The 20,096-nt window shown below is 41.4% G+C and overlaps 1 protein-coding gene across 3 annotated transcripts in view; it reads right to left on the bottom strand.

The window, feature by feature from the left end:
• LOC147638406 (ureide permease 5-like) overlaps positions 1–9,542 on the bottom strand; it is a 144,670-nt gene extending 135,128 nt beyond the window's left edge. For 2 of the 3 annotated variants that reach the window (XM_086798336.1, XM_086798334.1), the window contains exons 1-2: positions 9,110–9,542; positions 8,644–8,972 (exon numbers count right to left, since the gene is read on the bottom strand). In XM_086798336.1, coding sequence (XP_086654462.1) covers positions 8,644–8,871 — 228 coding nt within the window. In that variant the 5' untranslated portion in view covers positions 8,872–8,972; positions 9,110–9,542. Of the gene's footprint in view, positions 1–8,643; positions 8,996–9,109 lie in introns of all 3 variants that reach the window. The other variant, XM_086798335.1, reaches the window with a different exon arrangement.
• Positions 9,543–20,096: the final 10,554 nt, after the last annotated feature.

Genomic DNA, 20,096 nt, shown 5'->3' with positions numbered 1-20,096 from the left:
ACTTGTGTTAGCCAAAAACAAAACCATGCATCATTCTACATGTGACACACATATGCATTCACAAACAATATGCTCTTCAAGATGCTCTACCTAATCTAAAGTAACAGTCTAAGGGCTGCTCACAAGCCTTACGCCCATGGACATCCCGCAGGACCCACGATCGGTGATACATCATGAGCATATGAAAGCACTCAATGCATCCAAACAATACATCCACTATGTACTTCCCACATATGTCCCTCCTAATGCTTTACCCACTCTAGTGGTGCACCATCCCGTAGGACCCACAATTAGTGTACACCATGAACATAGTAAAGTACTTGATGTATCATACCAACATACATGCCTCACATGACACAATCCGGAGTATTCCCAATGTATTCTCAAGGGTACCAGGATCCAATGGCACCAGAATACAATAATACCTCAGAAAGTGTATGCATACATGCACAAATAGAGTTCGATCCATATATCTATGAACCAAACCAACTCTAGGACTGCTCACAAGACTTACACCCTCCATAGGAGGCTGCAGACTTTGAGCTCAACCAAACCATACCATTCCAAAGGAGACCACCTCCACAAATAGCATCATCTCAATATCCAATTGACCGATCCTGTGGTCAAGAACAGCCAGAACCATATGACAAAGATCAATGTCCCAATCTTCCTCAGTGATACCTTAGTTCCAAAGGCAAAAACCATCTCTGTTAACCATAAATGTAGACAGAGTTATCATAGTTGCAGTTATAGTTCATGGTGCAGCCGACTGTGAACCATACCCAACTGTACCATCTCATGTGACTAGTACACAATATCATAGAAGTCCCATAAGCAAATGTACTGTCAGCTATCAGTACCTTCGGGTGAGAACAAAGATGTCACCAAGCGACTCCTAGATGACAACTCAACCGGTCTGTAACAAGGGAGCGGAGGTGCTACCCCCCTCTTAAGCATCAGGCAATGCTCCAAACCCAAGCTCTGTTGAACCTGAATGAGCCATAACAAGAGTCTGCTCCAACTCAAAGGCATCAAGATAAAGCTGCAATTCCTGAGGTGAATCTGCTAAGTCACCCTCCTCCATCCACTTCGCATCCATCAGTGAATAGTTCTTGAGCTTCACAAGATAGCGACGGGAAACTTTACCTTGTACCTTTCTTTCCTTATGTGCCAATATCTGCTCGGGAATAAGAACCTCATCAAGTTCCTCCACTTCCGTCTGAGCCTCATCTGATATATCCTCAAGCACCCTGCTTGCACTCCACCCAAGTGGTAAGCAAAAGTCCCCGATGAAGCATAGTAGATCACCACTGCTAAACATAGAACGAAGCTACCTTCCGAACCCATGAAGCCTCCGTAAAGATACCACCGGTGACAAACTGTCGAAAGCGATAGCCTTCAACCCATGTTTTGCACCATAACACTTCAATTGCTTCTTGTTCCTAGCCGACTACTTCTTGTCCTTGGTGTCTTTTCTCCTGAGCTTCATCCTCAACTCTTGCTCTCCACCTCATATAGGCAAAGACACACAATCCTGCACTTCCTTTTCACTTTCCACATGTTGAAGCTTTTGATGTGACTCTCATGAGACAACCACAAGCTCACTCCCTTGGGAAAGTTGGTGATTGTCCCGACCAGAGCAACCACGGGCTCGCCTCCTTGAGAAAGTCGACGATGTCCCGGCAACGGAACTTTGTAAACTGGCCTTGATCACTAGAAAAAACCAAAGGGCGGTGCAAAAACAAACTTACACACAAAACACTTCAACACCTTTGAAGACCTAGAAAAGGAAAACAAACAGGGGGAGCTAGAGTGCTCCTGCAAACAGTACACAGACACCGATTGGCCCCAAAACGCAGTGGTGCCCCTTGCGGTATTTCTTCAATTGATTATAAGAGAGCTTTGATTACAATAAGGCTGGAAACTCAGCCGTCAAAGTAAAACTCCTGAAGCCTGCAAAGACCCTGCATCATGGCTTCTTGTCCACTCGGCATCCACAAACAAGTCCAGCCATTGTTCACATCAAAACTCTTTGATATGAGTCCTGTATACAGAAGCTTTCTCCCATAATCAGGGCTGCCACAACCATCCATAGCCTCTCACCCTATGAGCAGCATCACACCCTGACACATCCAGTGCTCCTGCATCATAACAAAGACTCCAAACTGTTTCCCACAAGAGAACTCGCATCACAGCAGAGCATATCATACAGTCGACACACCTGTACCAACCCTCTCTGCCTTCCAAGGGTACTATCCATCTCAGTCATGGATTCCCAAACCCCTGTCCAATCAGCTCAGCAAGGCTGTACCAAACATGTGTCCATTCCTGTAGCCTCTGCCTGCATGTGACCTATCTCCTGGCCAAACCAAAAACATGTTTCCTCGAAAAACATGTTTCCTCGAGAAACCTACGACCTGTTTCCACATGAAACCTTTAGGTATGTTTCCCCCTTGAAACCTTTATCCTGTTTCCATACAGAACCATTCACAGCACCATTCAAAAACAATGCCAACAACGGCATACATCCAGTTACTTGTTCCCTCATGAAACATCTAGAAACATAAATATGCCCATAACTGTAGGTCCCTCTATTCCTTTCCAGCAGGAAGAAAACAATCTGCTCCATGAGCATGCAGCCATGCGATCCAAAGAAGTCGGATTCTTTGTACTTGGTTTTTGTGAGAGATAAGGAAGGGAAGAGAAAGATGTCTAAGGATATTTTAATTCATGACGGGATTTCTTTCTTGAAGCAATATACAGATTGTTTTTCAAAGACTATACCAAGAGAGTTACCCCTAAGAGATTTTAAGGCCATCGCATTGATGTGGTGCTTGAAAATTCACCTCTTAATCTACCACCTTCAAAGTCAGTGTGAGGATTATGTTGTTAATCCCTCATATTGTGTACTAATTACTACTTAAGTAATTAACTTAGAACAAGAACCTTCAGGAGAACACTTGAGAGAAGATTGAATTGACTTGTTGTATTAAACTGAGTACAATAGGTCTCTTATATAGGAGATGAAGAGACACATTTGAAGAGGCATGTCCTTTGACGAAAGGATACAACTTTAGGCTAAGGGATGTGTCTATTCGATGTAGAGGCACAACCATTCATCAAGGGATACAACCATTCGTCGAAGCGATGTGGCTATTCGATGAAGAGGTACATCCTTTGGCGAAGAGTCGCAACCAGTCGAGGGTAGGGGTTTCCTTTGGCTGGTTACTCTTTGCATCTGCAACAGGAATCAGCAATGAAGAGAGAATCTAATACATAAATACGTGGAATCAGCAATGAAGAGAGAATCTGATACATAAATACGTCACAATCGTGACATTCCCTCCCATTTAAAATAAAACCCATGCGTCAAATGATAGACATCCGTTTGTCAAAGAACTCCTGAAGAAGGTTAGGGTATTGCTGCATTTCTTCATCTGTTTGCCAAGTGGAATCAGACTCATCCAAGTCCATCCACTTCACAAGAAATTCTGTAGTCAACTTTCTTCTTGTTTCCTTCTGTCGTACGTCAAGTATTACTTCTGGAACAAGGATAATATGGTCATCTTCAATTTCTGGTACATATGAAGATAAGTCTGGAATAGGCGAATCTCCTTGAACATACTGTTTGAGCCAAGAAATGTGAAAAGTCGGATGAATCTTTCCCCATGAAGGTGGAAGTTCCAACTTGTAACTGACAACTGAATTTTTCTTAAGAATCTTGAAAGGCCCATAGAAGCGAGGTCGCAACTTTGGAAAAACTGACTTCACTGTTTTGTAGCGGTGAGGTGCCACATATAACAAGACCAAATCTCCTTCTTGGAAATCTGCATGTCGACGATGCTTGTTGGCCTATTTTTGATATTTTTGTTGCACATGTACCAATTTATCTCGAACTTGCACAAGCACATCTTGCATCTCCTGAACCAACTGATCTGCCAACGCCACTTTGTGTTGTAAAACAAAGTTTGTAGGTACAAGAGGAGTATGCCCATATGCTGCTTGAAATGGAGTTAATCCAATTGCTGAATGATGGGAATTATTATAAGCAAATTCCACGAGTGGTAAATAATCTTCCCATGATGCCAGACGGAATTGAATGTAATGTCGAATCATTTCTTCCAAAATTTGATTGAACCTTTCAGTCTGTCCATCTGTTTGAGGATGATAGGCTGAACTGAACAACAAATTTGTGCCAAGAGATTTGAACAAAGACATCCAAAAATGTCCAGTGAACTTTGGATCTCTGTCAGAGATGATGGTCTTTGGCAAACCATGCAATTTGAAGACATGTTGCACGAACAATGACGCCACATCTGGGGCTGAAGCAGCTTTCTTGCAAGGAATGAAATGTGCCATTTTGGAAAATCGATCAACCACCACAAGAATTTGAGCATTGCCTTTGGATGAACGAGGCAAGGTGGTGATAAAATCCATACTGATACTTTCCCATCTCTCATTGGGAACTGGCAACGGTTGAAGTAACCCTTGAGGAAGTTGTCGAGAGGCTTTCATTATCTGAGATGAATGACAAGCTTTGACAAATTTGATAACATCTTGCTGCATCTGAGGCCAGAAGTATGTAGCAGACAAAAGCTGATATGTCTTGTTGATACCAGGGTGAGCAGCATAAGGAACTTCATGATGCTCTTGAATAAGAATCTTCCGCAATGAAGTATTGTGAGGCACACAAATGCGATCAGAAAAGAACAGCAACTCATCCATGATAATGTAGGCTGCAAACATGTTCATTTCTGCAGGACTGGGATTAGAAGATTTGAGAGCACGGAACGCATCTCCAAAATCTCTATCAGTCAAATACTCATTTTTGAAACAAGCAGGGGTTTACATTTGCACATCTGTGATGGCAAAATTAATGGCTCGAGGCATGCGGCTTAAAGCATCTGCAACCACATTTTGAAGACCAGGAACATACTGAATAATCATGTGAAAATTAGCCAAGAATTCAACCCATCTGCCTTGTCGAGAGTTCATAACAGGCTGAGTGAAAATGTACGTCAGAGATTGATGATCTGTACGTACAACTGAATCTGCTCCAAGAAGATAATGTCTCCAAGTTCGATAAGCATGCACGATTGCCAAAAACTCCTTATCATACACAAGATACCTGCTTTGAATGGCTGAAAACTTCCTGCTGTCAAAAGCAATGACACGATCATTCTGCATCAAAACTCCACCAGAAGCACGATCTGAGGCATCTGTCATTACATCAAAGGGCTGAGTGGGATCTGCAATGGCCAAGACCGGTGTTGTCGTCAAGGCATGCTTGAGATCATTGAAGGATTGCTCAGCTTCCGAAGACCGCTGAAGTTTGTCCAACTTTGTCAATTCTGTCAAAGGGGCAGCAATCTCTGAAAATCTATGCACCTTGTTGTGATAAAAGTTAGCAAGTCCCAAGAAAGATCGAACATCTGAAATGGTGAGAGGCAAAGGCCAATCCACAATCGCCTGAATCTTCTTAGGATCTACTGCAATCCCATTAGCAGAAATGATGTGACCAAGATATTCCACATGGTTTTTGAAAAATTCGCTCTTCTTTTTGTTGATGTACAGCACATTGGTGCGTAGTACTTCAAATCAATCTTCTCTCAAGTGTTCTCCTAAAGGTTCTTGTTCTAAGTTAATTACTTAAGTAGTAATTAGTACACAATATGAGGGATTAACAACATAATCCTCACAGTCAGTGCAAGTCAGCAAGAAGTAATTATGACACATAGCAACTCTCCTTATTGTTCACCCGTTTAGAAGAATGGCACTTACGACTATTGTGCTTTGCACAAGGTGACCATCAAAAATCAGTTTCCTTCCAAGGATTGATGGCACCTTAAATCACTTACATGGCTCAGCTTATTGCAGCTGCATCGATTTGAACAATGTATATCATCAGATGCGGGTGCAGCCACATATAAGATGGAGCATGCCTTTTGAGATCACAAAAAGTTCACAAGGACTTTCTTTGATGATATCTTAGTTTATTCCAAGACCGGGAAAGAGCATAAGCAACACTTGACCATTGTATTTGAGTTACTACTGCAGCACAAGCCATACATCAATGGCAGCATATTCTTTTTGACAAAGATCCAATGTTTGGAATACATCATGTCCCAATCCTTTGGCCACTATTGCAGTCTTGTGCATGTGATTATTGCTCTATGATTCATGCAATACAATAGTAGATTAAGTACATGTGGGTGCACATAAATTTTCTATGTCTTCTGCTATTTTCTCTTTGTTATTCACCGATATTTTAGATGGACAAGCTTGACATATGGTATCAGAGCTTAGGTCTCTTAGAGCCTTGCTTTCAGCCACAAGCATGGGAAAGCGGTTCCAAAGTGTAAATAGAGTAATATCATTCATGAGCACTCTTCGATTGGGGACCATTGCCAAATGGCTCTCTTTTTTTTGCTTAGGGCTTACCAAAATTTTTCTTTTCTAGCCATTCTTCGACGTTGATAGCTTTCACCCCATAGTGCCAAGATAGCACTACATTTGGGAACAAAGTCTACTTTGGCACTCTAAGGAATTTTAACATAATTCGGTGCCCCTGTGGCCAGATCTAAGATGCATGTTGCCACCAGGTAACGGCCTTCCCAATGAGATGTGGTGCCACTCCGTGGATTTTGTCATGTGTATTTGTAATATAAGCCAATGGAAAATATGCAACAAACTGATGAATAAATCGTGTAACTACAGAATGACCACACTTACCATCATACTTCTGACGTTCGGTTGAGCACGGATGACAGTGGTTGATGGTGTGGTGGAGGATCTCGGACCACACTTACCATCATACTTCTGACGTTCGGTTGAGCACAGATGACAGTGGTTGATGGTGTGGTGGAGGATCTCGGACCAAGTGCCATTTGGGGGTCGATGCTAGAGTTGCATGGTTTCTTGATCTAGCTTGTGTTATGCTCCAAAGCCACAAGTTCTGCATGGCGCCGGCCTTCCTCGGCAAGTTCCCGGCTTTTTTTGTTGGCGTTGGATTTTGTCGCCTCCCTCTCCTACGCTGCCATGTGGCAGCCATTATCCCACATTGTGGGTTCCAGTCTTCACGGCCCTTCTATAAGGGGCATTCCGCATTCCGCCCCGTGGTCTCCGTCATCCCCGAGTCCCCCACTTATAGTGGATAACCTGGATTTGGGGGGTGGGGAGACCCTTCAGCAAGGCTAGGCCTTTCGTCCGTCCACTTCCGCACTGCTAGTGGTGCTCCTAGGCGGCTCTTTCACGTTTCTGATATGGTATCAAAGCCTGTTGGGCTCTTAGGCTCCTACTTGGCTTCGCTCTTGTTCGGCATCGTTCGGGCAATGTTGCTTGGCTTCGTTCGGGCGTCTCATTCTAGGCAGGTGTTGGCATTGGATTTCGTCGCCTTCCTCTCCTACCCTGCCACATGGCAACCATTATCCCACATTGTGGATTCCGGTCTTCACGGCCCTTCTATAACTCATCCCCCACTTTACTCCATCAGGAGAAGCATGTGTTCAAATTCCGTGGGACCCTGCTCTTTAGGCCTTTCTACCTCTTTTGCTTGTTGAAGTTGTAGCTAGCAATCTGATTTGCTCCATCAGCTCTTGGATGAAATCTTTGTTGCTTTGCAGAAGTATTGTTTCTTCTGTGGTGGTGTTTCTTTGTTGCTTTCTTCTTTTGTGGTGTCTTCTTTGAAGCTTTATTCTTCTTCCCCTGACATGATGGACAGTTGGGTGGTTTTCCCGACCTCAATTTTACCATCCACGAGAAGCTCTCACTTTAGGTAGCCAAGCTGGGTCACGATCAGAAGCTTTGATACCAATGTACTATGATCATGTAACAAACAGCAAGGCCTTCTTTAAACCTTTATGTTTGAGTGAGTTTAAACAATCCACTTTAATTCTTGAACAAGGACATAGAGCTGTAGAGATAGAACATGGAAAGCCGAACACCAAATGGGGTCCAATGTGGAATGCCAAACGCAAGGTCGAGAAGATCATACGTCAGCTGAACCATCATGCAGTATGAAGGCACTTTAGAAGCCACTTTAGGAGCCAATACGCACACCCAGATCTGTTGAGGGAATGCTGGACTGATGGCTGAATGCTGAAGATGCCTTGTGACTGCCTTGGACTGTAGCACACTAAGGGTGCTCTGCTGAAGATATGCATGTACAAGTCCAGGGACTTAGGCACACATGGTAACAGCTTTGTTCACTACAGAATTATGCAAGAGTTAGATGATTAAATGAATAAGACTGAGGGTGGCTTATATAGACCAGTGAGGGCACTTTGGTTTATGAGTCAAAGTGCATTTGCAGGATTTGCACCAATATCATCCACACCCTCATGGCCACTTGGGCCAAAATGTAGGGATCTTCGAGGGCTGAGGAGAGAAAGCGCGGCCAATTTATAAGAGTGAGATTATGGCATCTTTTTCACTGCCACTCAATATGGGACCTTGTTGGCAGCACAAGGCGTCTGATTGGTTGAGATTTCCCACTTGTTTGGTTTGAAATCTCCCTTTTGTATATTTTTTCATACTAAATAGAAGTCTCTTCTCAGGACTCACCAAGTCTATAATGAAGGTCAATCACCATTAAAAGAAGATTTTTTGTTTCAGACATTAATGCAAATAGAGAGTATGTCTGACCTGTAAAAGCTGTGTTGAGAAATTTTGGACTGAGAACCCAATCTGTCCGAAGGTAACAGCAAACAAAACAGCAATAATGAAGGTGCTAATAGCATAATCCAGATACGTATGCTGTGGCAAGCGCCCTCTACGTTCCAAGACGTTGAAAAATGCAGGCCAGGAGCCGAGGCACCATAGAGAAAGAAGCATCAAGACCATGGCCCCAATTGTGTCTTGAACTAAGTACATACTTCTATAGAGCTTTGCCACCAACAGGAGATTTGAAGCAGTGTCTACCCAACTATCAATCAACCATGACAAGATGTGACCTGGGATAAGGGCTGATGAACCTGTCAAGGTTGAGGTACCATGTCTGTAAATTGGAGAAATGCAGAATTGAAAAGACAGCACAAAGGAAAGAAACTTGTCACGTAATTGCCAACAAGGCTGCAGCAGGAAAGCAAGCAAAGAAACTGACTCAGCTTACTTAATTAAGCCAGGTTTTCCTTCATGCAGTTGCTTGATTAAGCCAGGTTTTGCTTCGTGCTGCGTGATTTAGCCTCTGTTGTGCTTCATGCCCGGGTGATTAGCCTAGGTTTCGCTTCATGCCCCTGTGTTAAGATTTGGTATGTAGGCACAGCACGTGCATAATTTAAAAAAGACCATGTGGTAGGTTTTCGTGTTTTCTTCTGCGAAGCGAGGAAACCCAAGACGCAACATAGCTTTGAATAGCCAAAAGTTCCTGTTTGAGAAGGCACGCAATCTGCAGCCACAGTCTGTCTTGTCTTTTCAACAAGATTCAAGGTTGCCGGTGACCGTAGGACGTCCGGCAAGACGTGCCGGAAGCCTACGTCTTCCCCTTTCCAGACATAGGGAAGAAAAGGAGGAGGAGTTCTGGTTCTTTGCGCGTCCCGCATTCATTCGTGACGAGAGAACACGCCGCATGGCAAACGCTGTCGGACCGTCGACTCGACAACGCCGCAGAAATTCGGCACGTTAATTCCGTGTGGATTTGGGAGTCATATAATGATTTTAAACAATCCAATCAAAACCAAATTTGAAAATTTTGAACAATCTAATTAAAACCAAATTTGAAAATTTTGAGAGATGTATTTTTAAATTTTGAACAACTCATACTATATAGGCTAACCACGATGCTCGAAACTTCGCGAGCTTTATGTCAATAAAGTCAAAAGCTAATTGTTATGAGGCAAACCTAGTTGCTTACAATGTCTTCTTAACTTTGCATGGCCCAGATAACTTAAACGTGGGAAATATCTATAAGTTGAATCTATCTTTTCAAGGATCTCCAAGTTTACCAAGCACTTATATTAATGTTTATTGGATAAGCAATGCATCTCTTGCCTTATTAAAAAAAATAGAGTGCAACCAATTATGGGCTGCTTAGTGAATTTTTATTCACGTGCAAGTGGGGTCGGTTACATCTTTTGGATGCTTTGTTGGCCAGCTAAGCACTCAACCTTCCCGTCTCTTAGCCTTCAAAAAACTCTTCATTCACTTTGATTTGAGAATATATCCAATTTAATCTTGGCCAGGTTCTTTGGACTTTTTCTCAGCATTACTAAGTATGTGAGGATCCACCTTCACAACAATTGCATAGAAACAAGGCAATGGGATAATAGGATTTTTACAAAGCAACCAAAGTCTTACTATTTTCACCATTGATTGTAAACCACTCTAAGCATGGAAACAAGCGAAGAGAGAAAGAGGGGTAAATTATGAGGATGTAAGAGAGAGATTAGAGAGAGAAGAGGGGAGAGAAAAATGGGGAAAAAATCACCATATCAACCAAAAAAAAATCCATCTCTCAAAATTAGAGGTATTTTTTACTGATTTTGAATAAGTTAAGGTATTTATAACAAATTTAAATTGCATGCATTTTCATAGGTGCAGGTCTACATCTAATCTAGAATTTCTATTGAGTAAGGTGCTAAGGTCCCTAAACAAGTCATTGCAAAACTATTAGAAAGGAAGACACTATATTTTTGCTTACTTGGCCACTAAAAAATGAAACTCTATCAAAATCGACATAGTTACATTTTCATTAGAAAACTTGGCCCTTCATCACTAGCACCTCACAATATTAGCGTGGGAATATGTTACGAATAATAAATTAAAGAATTAATTATAAGAGTAAATCTCATTAATTCTTGGGAGGGTGACCCAAGTGTGGTAAAAGAATTAAGACTGAATCTGACTAATTCTTTAGAGGGTGACCCAGGTTAGTTGTGAGTGAATCCAACTAGTTGTGACATGTGTGACGCATGTAAGGAATGTGTGAGTTTGATTGTGAGTGAATCTGATCAACTCCTAATTCTCCGTCACCCGTCACCACCATGGTAGGCCTCTATCCTACCATCGAAAGTTGATAGGGCAGAAATTTGAATGAAGCATCGCCGGCGCCGAGGCCGTGCGATTCGGGAAGTTATCATGATTCACCGCACTACCGTGCAAGCCCGCATCGGCCTTTTATCTAATAAATGCGTCCCTTCCAGAAGTCGGGAGTTGGTGCACGTATTAGCTCTAGAATTACTACGGTTATCCGAGTAGCAAGGTACCATCAAAGAAACTTGAGGACATTGTGAGTGAATCCACTGTGGGAGTAAATCCAATTAATTATGTGAATACATTGTGAGTGAATCCAATGTGGGAGTGAATACATTGTGAGTGAATCCAATGTGGGAGTGAATCCGATTAATTATGTGTGAAGCATAGTAGTGAATTTAGATAATGATTTCCACTTGTCAGTATTATTTTTGTGAGTGATTCCAAAGTAATTGTGATCTAACATTACGGACTATTTTTGAGTATAGATCATAAGTTCAAGACAACAAAGGTTGACATTGGACGGAATTATCTAGCCGTGCACATGTGTGCAAAATAATTAATTTTGTATGGGTACATATTGTTGAGATATCGAGCTCAACTAGTGCTACGGTGGACATTTATGACCCGCTTGGGTGATAGCGTCCACATCTACACCACTTGCATGTTTGGTGAGATTATGGATGATATACGGCCAGTGGGATAACAAGCTGTGTGATAGCCATTTTGGATTACTAGAGACTGGCATAGTTATAGCGCCAGCTCATTTAGTCGGGTTCACATTATGGACCGACCCTTGTATGTTGTAGTAGTTGAGTACTAACCCATATAGTGTGTACTCTTATCTTATGTTATGTTGGTTGAGTAGAGAAGAAGAAGATAGAAGAAAATTCAGTTATCCATCTCTCTCTTGTGTCGTCTTGCTCTCTCTTGTGTGTGTGTGTTTGCTTACTAGGGTTTGAAGCTCTCCCTCTCCCCCACATTCTCTTTATGATATCAGAACCTGGTTCGTATGAAAGCTAAGAAGGCAAGCAAGAGGCAAGAACAAGCAAGGAAGGAAGTGGTACTACACGGGTAAGAGCACCATCATCTCTTTCCCCTTCTTGGTTTAGGTAGTACAACACCCCCTCAATAGCTCTCTGGGAGCTACACATCTCCGATTGAGAAGCTGTCTTGCGGGAACGGAGCTACAGGGTAGGTATAATGTCTTATTAGACGGACTTTTTTCAGCCAAATTCGCGTTACGAGCGCATTATGGGCCCCGTTTCGTCACTATAGGATATTCGACAGTTTTTTGAAAGTTCTGGTAGAGAATTGTTTCTACTCTAAATCAGGTTATTGCAATGCAGCAGTGCATTTTGGAAGTGCAGACAGGGTTTGCACATGTATTGTTGATACTGGGTGTATGTGTATGTACTCTGGTCACATTTGGTGACACACAGGCTGTGTCCAAGTACCGTTGTTCCAGTAGTTACAGGAGATACTATTGTATTACAGGTTGCATAACAGAAGTTGTCTCTTTGTAGGGTATTTGATTGCTACAAGAAAACATGTCTGACGGAATTAATCGAATTGTTAGTGAGCAGCTCTCGATAAGAATAACTTCCATGCCTGGAAGTTCAGAATGACTAATTTCCTAATGGGTAAAGGATTTTGGGATTATGTAGAAGGAGCCAATGAGGAGCCTCCAGAGTTATTTGAGGAGAACGCCACTCCTACATATATGAAGGCATTCAAGGATTGGAATCAGGGTGCAAGAAAAGTCATGTACTAGCTTTCAATTAGTGTCACAGACACTATGATAAGACACATACAGGATGCAAACACTCCGGCAGTTGCATGGCACAATCTGGTTCAAATGTTCCAAACTAACACAAAGGCAAGGAAGTTGCAGTTAAAGAGCAAGAGTTGCATACTGTGAAAAAGAAAAGCATGTCCATCGATGAATATGCCTTAAAGAGCAAGGGCATTGTTGAATCCCTTGGGTCTATCAATGTATTAGTGGATGATGATGATTTGGTGAGTGTTTGTCTGAATGGGCTTGGCAAAGAGCACAAGCCATTCAAGACCTCCATTGCAGTTAGGGAGAATATTCCCAAGTTTCGGGACTTGATATCTATGGTGATCATAGAAGAAAGGGCTTTAGGTGAGGATTCTTCTTCACAAAGCAAGAACACATTGGAACAGGCCTTCTACTCTAATTCAGATAGAGGCAAAGGTAGAGGCCGTGGTCAAGGCCAAGGTGGTGGCCGATAAGGAAATTAGAAACTGGACAACAACAGTCCAATGATTCACAGCAGCAATCATACACAGGTGGAAGATGCCATGAGTTAGCAATTTCCTGAGAAAGCAGGGAATCAAGAGGCAGTTTATGTGCAGGTACACTCCGCAACAGAATGGTGTTGCAGAACGGAAAAACAGACACATTGCAGAAGTGGCACCTGCCTTGATGGTTGAAAAGAATATGCCACATTACTTTTGGGCAGAAGCAATAGCAACTACTGTGTACATTATGAACAGGACACTCATTGCAATTGTTCATGGTATGACTCCTGAACATAAGTTTACATGCATAAGACCGGATGTGTCTCACTTGAAAGTGTTTTGATGTATTATATATGTACATGTTTGTGATGAAGTGAGAACAAAGTTGGATCCAAAGGCAGAGAAATGCATCTTCATTGGTTATGCTATGGAGCAAAAAGGTTATGGATGCTATAACCCTACCACTCGTGAGATGCGAGTAAGCAGAGATGTTGTCTTCAATGAGATGATGAGTAGCTGGTATGCACCAGTTAGTGAAGGCAACAGAAGATGCAGATGTAAGAAGTGCTGATGTTGCACCACATGTAGGCTGAGTGGACCTGGGGAGTCCTCGCCAGTGGATCCAATGTTAGCCGATGGTCAGGCAGGTTGAGGAATGATGTAGGTACACATGTATCACGGAAAGGAAAGGAAAAGGTAGATCAACCTTTTGTGCCTAATCTGTTAGCAGGTCACTCATATGTGGATGGTGACTCTAGTGGCTCTGAGCAGAGCCTTGATGAGGAGCTTGGCATTCCGTCTGTGGGGTTACTCCTAGTGTAAGGAGAACCAAGGCTATTTTGAGGACACCTGGCAGTGATCCAGGTGTACGCAGGTCTACGAGGGTTAGATACCATGTCGACAGGTTGAGATATGATGCATATACAGCCCATCATTATGCTTACATGGTAAAAGCAATACAGGAGGTTGAGCCCACTTGCTTTGAGCATGCAATTAGAAATAAGAAATGGGAAGATGCCATTGATGAGGAGATGGCAGCATTGGATGCAAATGCAACATGGGAGTTAGTGCCTTTGCCTAAGGAAAAGAAGGCAATTGGATGTTAGTGGGTGTATAAAGTCAAGCACAATGTTAATGGTTCATTGAGCAGGTATAAGGCAAGATTGGTGCCAAGGGCTATACGCAGACTTATGGCATGGACTATGAGGAGACATTCAGCCCGGTTGCAAGAATGGCAACCGTGAGAGTTGTCATTGCTATGGCTGCAGAGCAGCGAAGGGATGGTCTTTACATTAAATGGATGTAAAGAATGCTTTCTTGCATGGTGATTTGTAAGAAAAAGTGTACATGATACAGCCACCAGGTTATGAGAGTGATGCACATCCAGATTTTGTGTGTAGGTTATGCAAAGCCTTGTATGGCTTAAAGCAGGCACCCAAAGCATGGTCAAACAAGATTGGGGAGTATCTTGTTACCATTGGATTTCAGATATCCAATGTAGATTTTTCGCTATATGTGAAAAAGACAGATAGAGGGATCATGCTAGTAATCATCTTTGTGGATGACTTGATTATCATTGGTGATAGTGATGCAGACATACATGATGTCAGGATGCTTTTGAAGCAGAAGTTTGAGATGAAGGATTTGGGTGAGCTGCGGTATTTCTTAGGCATAGAGGTGGTGAGATCACCTCCTCATGGCATTTTGCTATTGCAGAGGCAATATGGCTTGGACATGTTGTCCAAGTATGGTATGACAGGCTGTAAGCCTATTTCAATGCCATTGGAGCAGAACACAAAGCTTTCCGCAGATACAGGTGAGCTTTTGGAGGACCCCACTACATACAAGCGCATAGTGGGTAGTTTGATCTACATGACCATTACAAGGCCAAACTTGAGCTATGATGTTGGACTTGTGAGTCAGTTTATGGAGGCCCCTAGGAAGCCACACTTGGATGTGGCTAGACGGATCCTCAAGTACATAAAGTCCAAAGTTGATTATGGACTTTTCTATGAGGCTGGTGCAGAGATACAATTCCATGGGTACACAGATGCTGATTGGGCTGGTAGTATTGTAGCCAAAAGATCTACCAGTGGTTTTATGTTCTCATTTGGGAGTGCTGTTGTGAGTTGGAGCAGTAAGAAGCAACCAACAGTTGCCTTGTCGGGCAAGGTCTATTTTTTATGAGATACTTTAAAAGTATTTGACTATGGTTCAATTTTGTAAAAAACCAATTTTGGAAAAGCTATGCTATTTATGGCTCAAAGAACTAAATTTATGAAATATGAATCAAATATCGCATGTGGGAGAGTGGAGCCACACATGTTGCGGGGGGGAGGGGGGGAAGATTGCACCCAATCTTGTGTTCTTTGATTTTTATGCTGTTAAGTTATGCTATGGTGTTTATGGCTTATTTTCTTTATTATTTCAATTTGTGAAATATTTAAATTTTCATGTACCAAAGGTCCTGTAAACAATGGTATCAGAGATGATAAATTCAAGTATTGATTTTGGATCATGGAGACTTGAAGAAAAATCAAGAAATTGATATTTTCTCAAAGGTTATTGGCTTGGAGCAGGGTCCCTACATCTTCAACTAACTATTCTGATACTCAGCTGACCATGACTTACTCTGAACCTTCTTAACAAATTCTGACTAAGTTAGCATTGACTCAGAAACTGTTCCCCAGTCTCATCAGACATACACACAGAAGCTTCATCTCCAAGAACTCAAAGAAAATCACTCATTCATCACAACAAAAACATCAAAACAATAAGTGTGTGTATCCATTCATAGCTGATACAATCCAATCTCTCTGGATTCTTCAGATAGACAAAACAACACTGTCTCAACAGCCCTGAGACCTAGGCATAAACATAAGAAGAAAAACACCAATAAAACTCAAGGATCTCCCTCAAGCAGATCCCAACGACATCATTCAAAGCTTCACCTTCAGCTACAATCGAGAAGAAATCGAATTGGGTCGAGTCTCTAACAACAGAGAAGCTCCTCAGAGAGCTTAGGGGACTGTTAACCTAATTCTATGGTTAACAAGATCTACCGCCATCATCTTACATCAAGGAGTCACGATAGATACACGAAAGGGTCATACATTCAAGATTTGAAGCAATAGTGTCCAAAGCTACAACTTGGACGGGCGCCCGTAATGGTGTGACGGAGTATTTTTAGCAATTCTCACTTGAAGAGCGTGTGGTAGCAACTTAGGATGAAGTCCTAAGTGATGTACTTCATGGATATATTATGAGAGTAGTCATTGTAATAGCATTAGGCCTCTTATGAGCCTAAAGTGCCCAGCCGGCCACAGTTTAAGTGAGTGTGAACACTTATGGCCATGTATATAAGTGAATATCTCATAATACAACACACTCTCCCATTATGCAATTGAGTCTTGCTCTTGCTAATCTCTCTCCCTAATGCATGCTAGAGTGTGTGTGAGTAAAGTGAGGTGAGAGGAGAGATGAGTTCCCGTAGTGCAATACGACGGTGTGACAACGCTCGCGAGAGGCGCGATGGAATAGCTTCTCAAGGAGTTGTAGAGCTTGGAGACCTCAAGGATTACGAGCTCGGCCATTGGAAAGGTCCTCACAACAGTTGCGGTTCACCAGGTAATCTCTTATTGGATGTGTTTCAAGGAGGGTTAGGGAGTGAGTCATAACATTTTTGGTATTGTTGCCGGGAAGCCATCCCTTGGCTTTTTCCATTGTTTTTCCTCTAATTTACGCATTACCCATTGCCCACTATCTTGATTAATGGTTTCCCATATGAAAAAGATGGTGATTTGTGTGAGATTTGGTGTAGAATAGCTCTCTTTTTTGTTTTTGTAAAGAATGCTTTTTACTTAATTTTTAGCTTAATTTGTTGTTTTTGTTATTGTTATTGGTATTGTGGTTTTTTAAGTTCTTAGGGCTTGCACATAGTTTGTATTAGGCTTAGTTTGCATCCATTGCATCAAACAATGCAATAGAATGCAATTTTTAGTGAATGTTAACTCTCTTTATAGTGTTAAACATAGAACTAAATCATTAATTTTAGCTTAATTGTGTGTTTTTGTTTGAATTGTTTGCATTAGACTGTTAGCAAGCATTAGGAGTAGCTTAATCCTTCAAAAATTTTTTTAAAATCATCAAAAAATCCTTGAATTCGACTAATTTCTCTTAATGGACTAGTTTTTGTCATTAAGGATGATTAATCTTATTTAAGAGGCTTAAAAATTAGAAAATGTGTTAATTGGGATCTAAATTGATCATGTGAGTAGTCGAAATTAAGATACTTAAGAGTTTTGAGGGTTACATCAATTTCTTCATCATCAATTGGAGAAAGTTGACTCTCTTTGCTTAATTTTGCCTTAAAAGAGGAGACCAAAATTAAGAGTCTAATTAATCTCCAATTTTAGATTAAGTTACACATTTGTTGATGCACATTCCCTTGCTCTATCCAATGATGTGCTCAATTGTGTGAATTAATTAAGGATTAGTGGGTTAATTTGAGTCCTTCAATAGTGTAAAAGAGGAAAAGATTAGTGAAAGGATTAATTTTTGATTAATTCTTAATCATTTTTTACATAACTCATTAAGGCATTCAATGAGTAGATACTTATGAGTTGTCAAATTGTCCATTTTGGGGGATCATTTATGAGAAGGGTGTAAGGGGTGTCATAAAAAGGTTGACTTTTTTTAATTCTCACTTATCTTTTTGAAAAAATGCCAATATCTCCTTAAACTTAAATTCAAAAAATATCTCCCCCCAAACAAAGAAATTCGTATTTCCCACCACTAGACTCCAAAAAAAAAAAATCCCAAAAATTCGGAAGAAAAAAATTTCATAAATTCAAAAAAAATGCGTGAGACAAGCTGTTCACGGTTCCAAGCTATTTCACGGAATTTCTCTTCAATCACGGAATTCCATTTCACGGAATTACCCTTCTCACATAATTGGAATTACCCTTCATAGAATTCCATTTCATACTTCATAGAATTCCATTTCACGGAATTACTCTTCACGAAATTCCATTTCACAGATTTACTCTTCACGGAATCCCATTTCACGGAATTCCATTTCACAGATTTACTTTTCACGGAATCCCATTTCACGGAATTCCATTTCACAGAATTACACTTCACAAAATTAACTTATTTCACGAAAAGCGTTTCACGACCAAGCGTTTCATGCCTCACGCTATTAAAAAAACAACTCTCCTATTTGGAGGCTCCTAAATCCTAAACTGTATATTCGATGAAGGCGCTCTAGTGCTTATCGGAAAGCTGACATCGAGCTCTTCAACTTTGGTCTCGTCTTTCGAAGTCAAAATCGATCGTTTTGGTCTCCGATCAACAGCCTCGAAATTCGACTCAAAAATCGAGGTTAAAAAAACAGCCCGAAAAGTACGAAAAATCGTAAAAAAAAACAGCACGAAAATGATGTCGAACCATATTCGGGCTACTTTTTGAGGGTCTAAACGACAAAATCACAAATGACTCAAGGAAACAAAGTTGTAGTACTCCAAAAAGAACTCTCTCACAAAGTTTTTCAAAATTCCTTTTGGAATACCCTCAAAAAAGTATTGCAAAACAGGAAAAAAAATCGTCTTGAGACAATGATGGAAAATAGGTTTTAGGACCTTCTCTTCCATCTGGAAAGTTACTAGTATGCACTTTTTTCGAAAAATATCTTTAAGAGGTCATTCACATGCGTATAGCACCTAAGCTAATTAGGGCGAACAGACACTCATAAGAAAATATAAAAAGCAAAAAAAAAAAAACAAGTGCTTGCTCATTAAGGAGCATTTAGGCAACCAGACATGGCAACGATAGAGGGATTTCCAAGGATCACACAAGGACTGAACCCAATGGCTAACATCTTCGAGCCATTGAGATCTATGCCCCAAATGCACCTCCCAATACCATTGTCCATGCCTACAAACAAGCGTGTCATCTGATTTTATATCCCCTGTCACTTCAATCCCACCGGACTTTGGTCCTTTACCTAACATCTCCAAAAATCCTATAGGTACCGACCCTTTCCTAGATGTCCACACCTTGGACATACTGACTAGTCTAGGAAGGGGGGTAGTAGACCAAGGACTGAGTGAGTCCCTACCCACAAGAGCACTCACTTACAACCTCAGTGACATACAAACATACGGCCGTATAAATTTCTAAAAGTATGGGCAAATACGACGGAACAACATACCTTATTCAATTCATTCAAATGTTTGAATAGAGATGTGAAGCCTTTGGAAATTCAAACTGTCCCACCAAGGTACATGCGTTGAACTTATGCTTAGAGAGTAAGGCTAGTCAATGGTTCATCACATTGATGCCGACAATCAAGACCAACTTCAAAACCTTGAAAAGAGCCTTTATCCACGATTTTTCAAAACAAGGTGATCGGTAGAGTGCAGCAAAAGAACTCTATTCAATTGAGCATAAACCAAACGAAACAATTAGAGAATTTATCCTTCGGATAAAACTCTTGGACTCACGATGTGAGACATGGAAAAAATTAAACGATCTCCAATTGAAGAGACGTTTCATGATGGGCTTAAAGAAAAACAGCTTATACAACTTGATCATTACCCAGAAACATTTGATCAATATTGTAAAGAAGCAGTATGTTTAGATAACAACATGCTAGAAGTGAGTAAAGTGAGGTGAGAGGAGAGACAAGCACCCGTAGTGCAACGCGGCGGTGTGACAACGCTCGCGGGAGGCGCTGTGGAATTGCTTCTCAAGGAGTTGTAGAGCTTGGAGACCTCAAGGGTTTGGAGCTCGGCCATAGGAAAGATCCTCATGACAGTTGCGGTTCACTAGGTAATCTCTTATTGGATGTATTTCAAGGAGGG

Source organism: Cibotium barometz, chromosome 5 (assembly GCF_041138505.1).
Source record: "Cibotium barometz isolate CiBa-2024 chromosome 5, ASM4113850v1, whole genome shotgun sequence".
In the NCBI taxonomy this organism is placed as follows: domain Eukaryota; kingdom Viridiplantae; phylum Streptophyta; class Polypodiopsida; order Cyatheales; family Cibotiaceae; genus Cibotium; species Cibotium barometz.
This window is presented reverse-complemented; position numbering and strand designations above follow the sequence as displayed.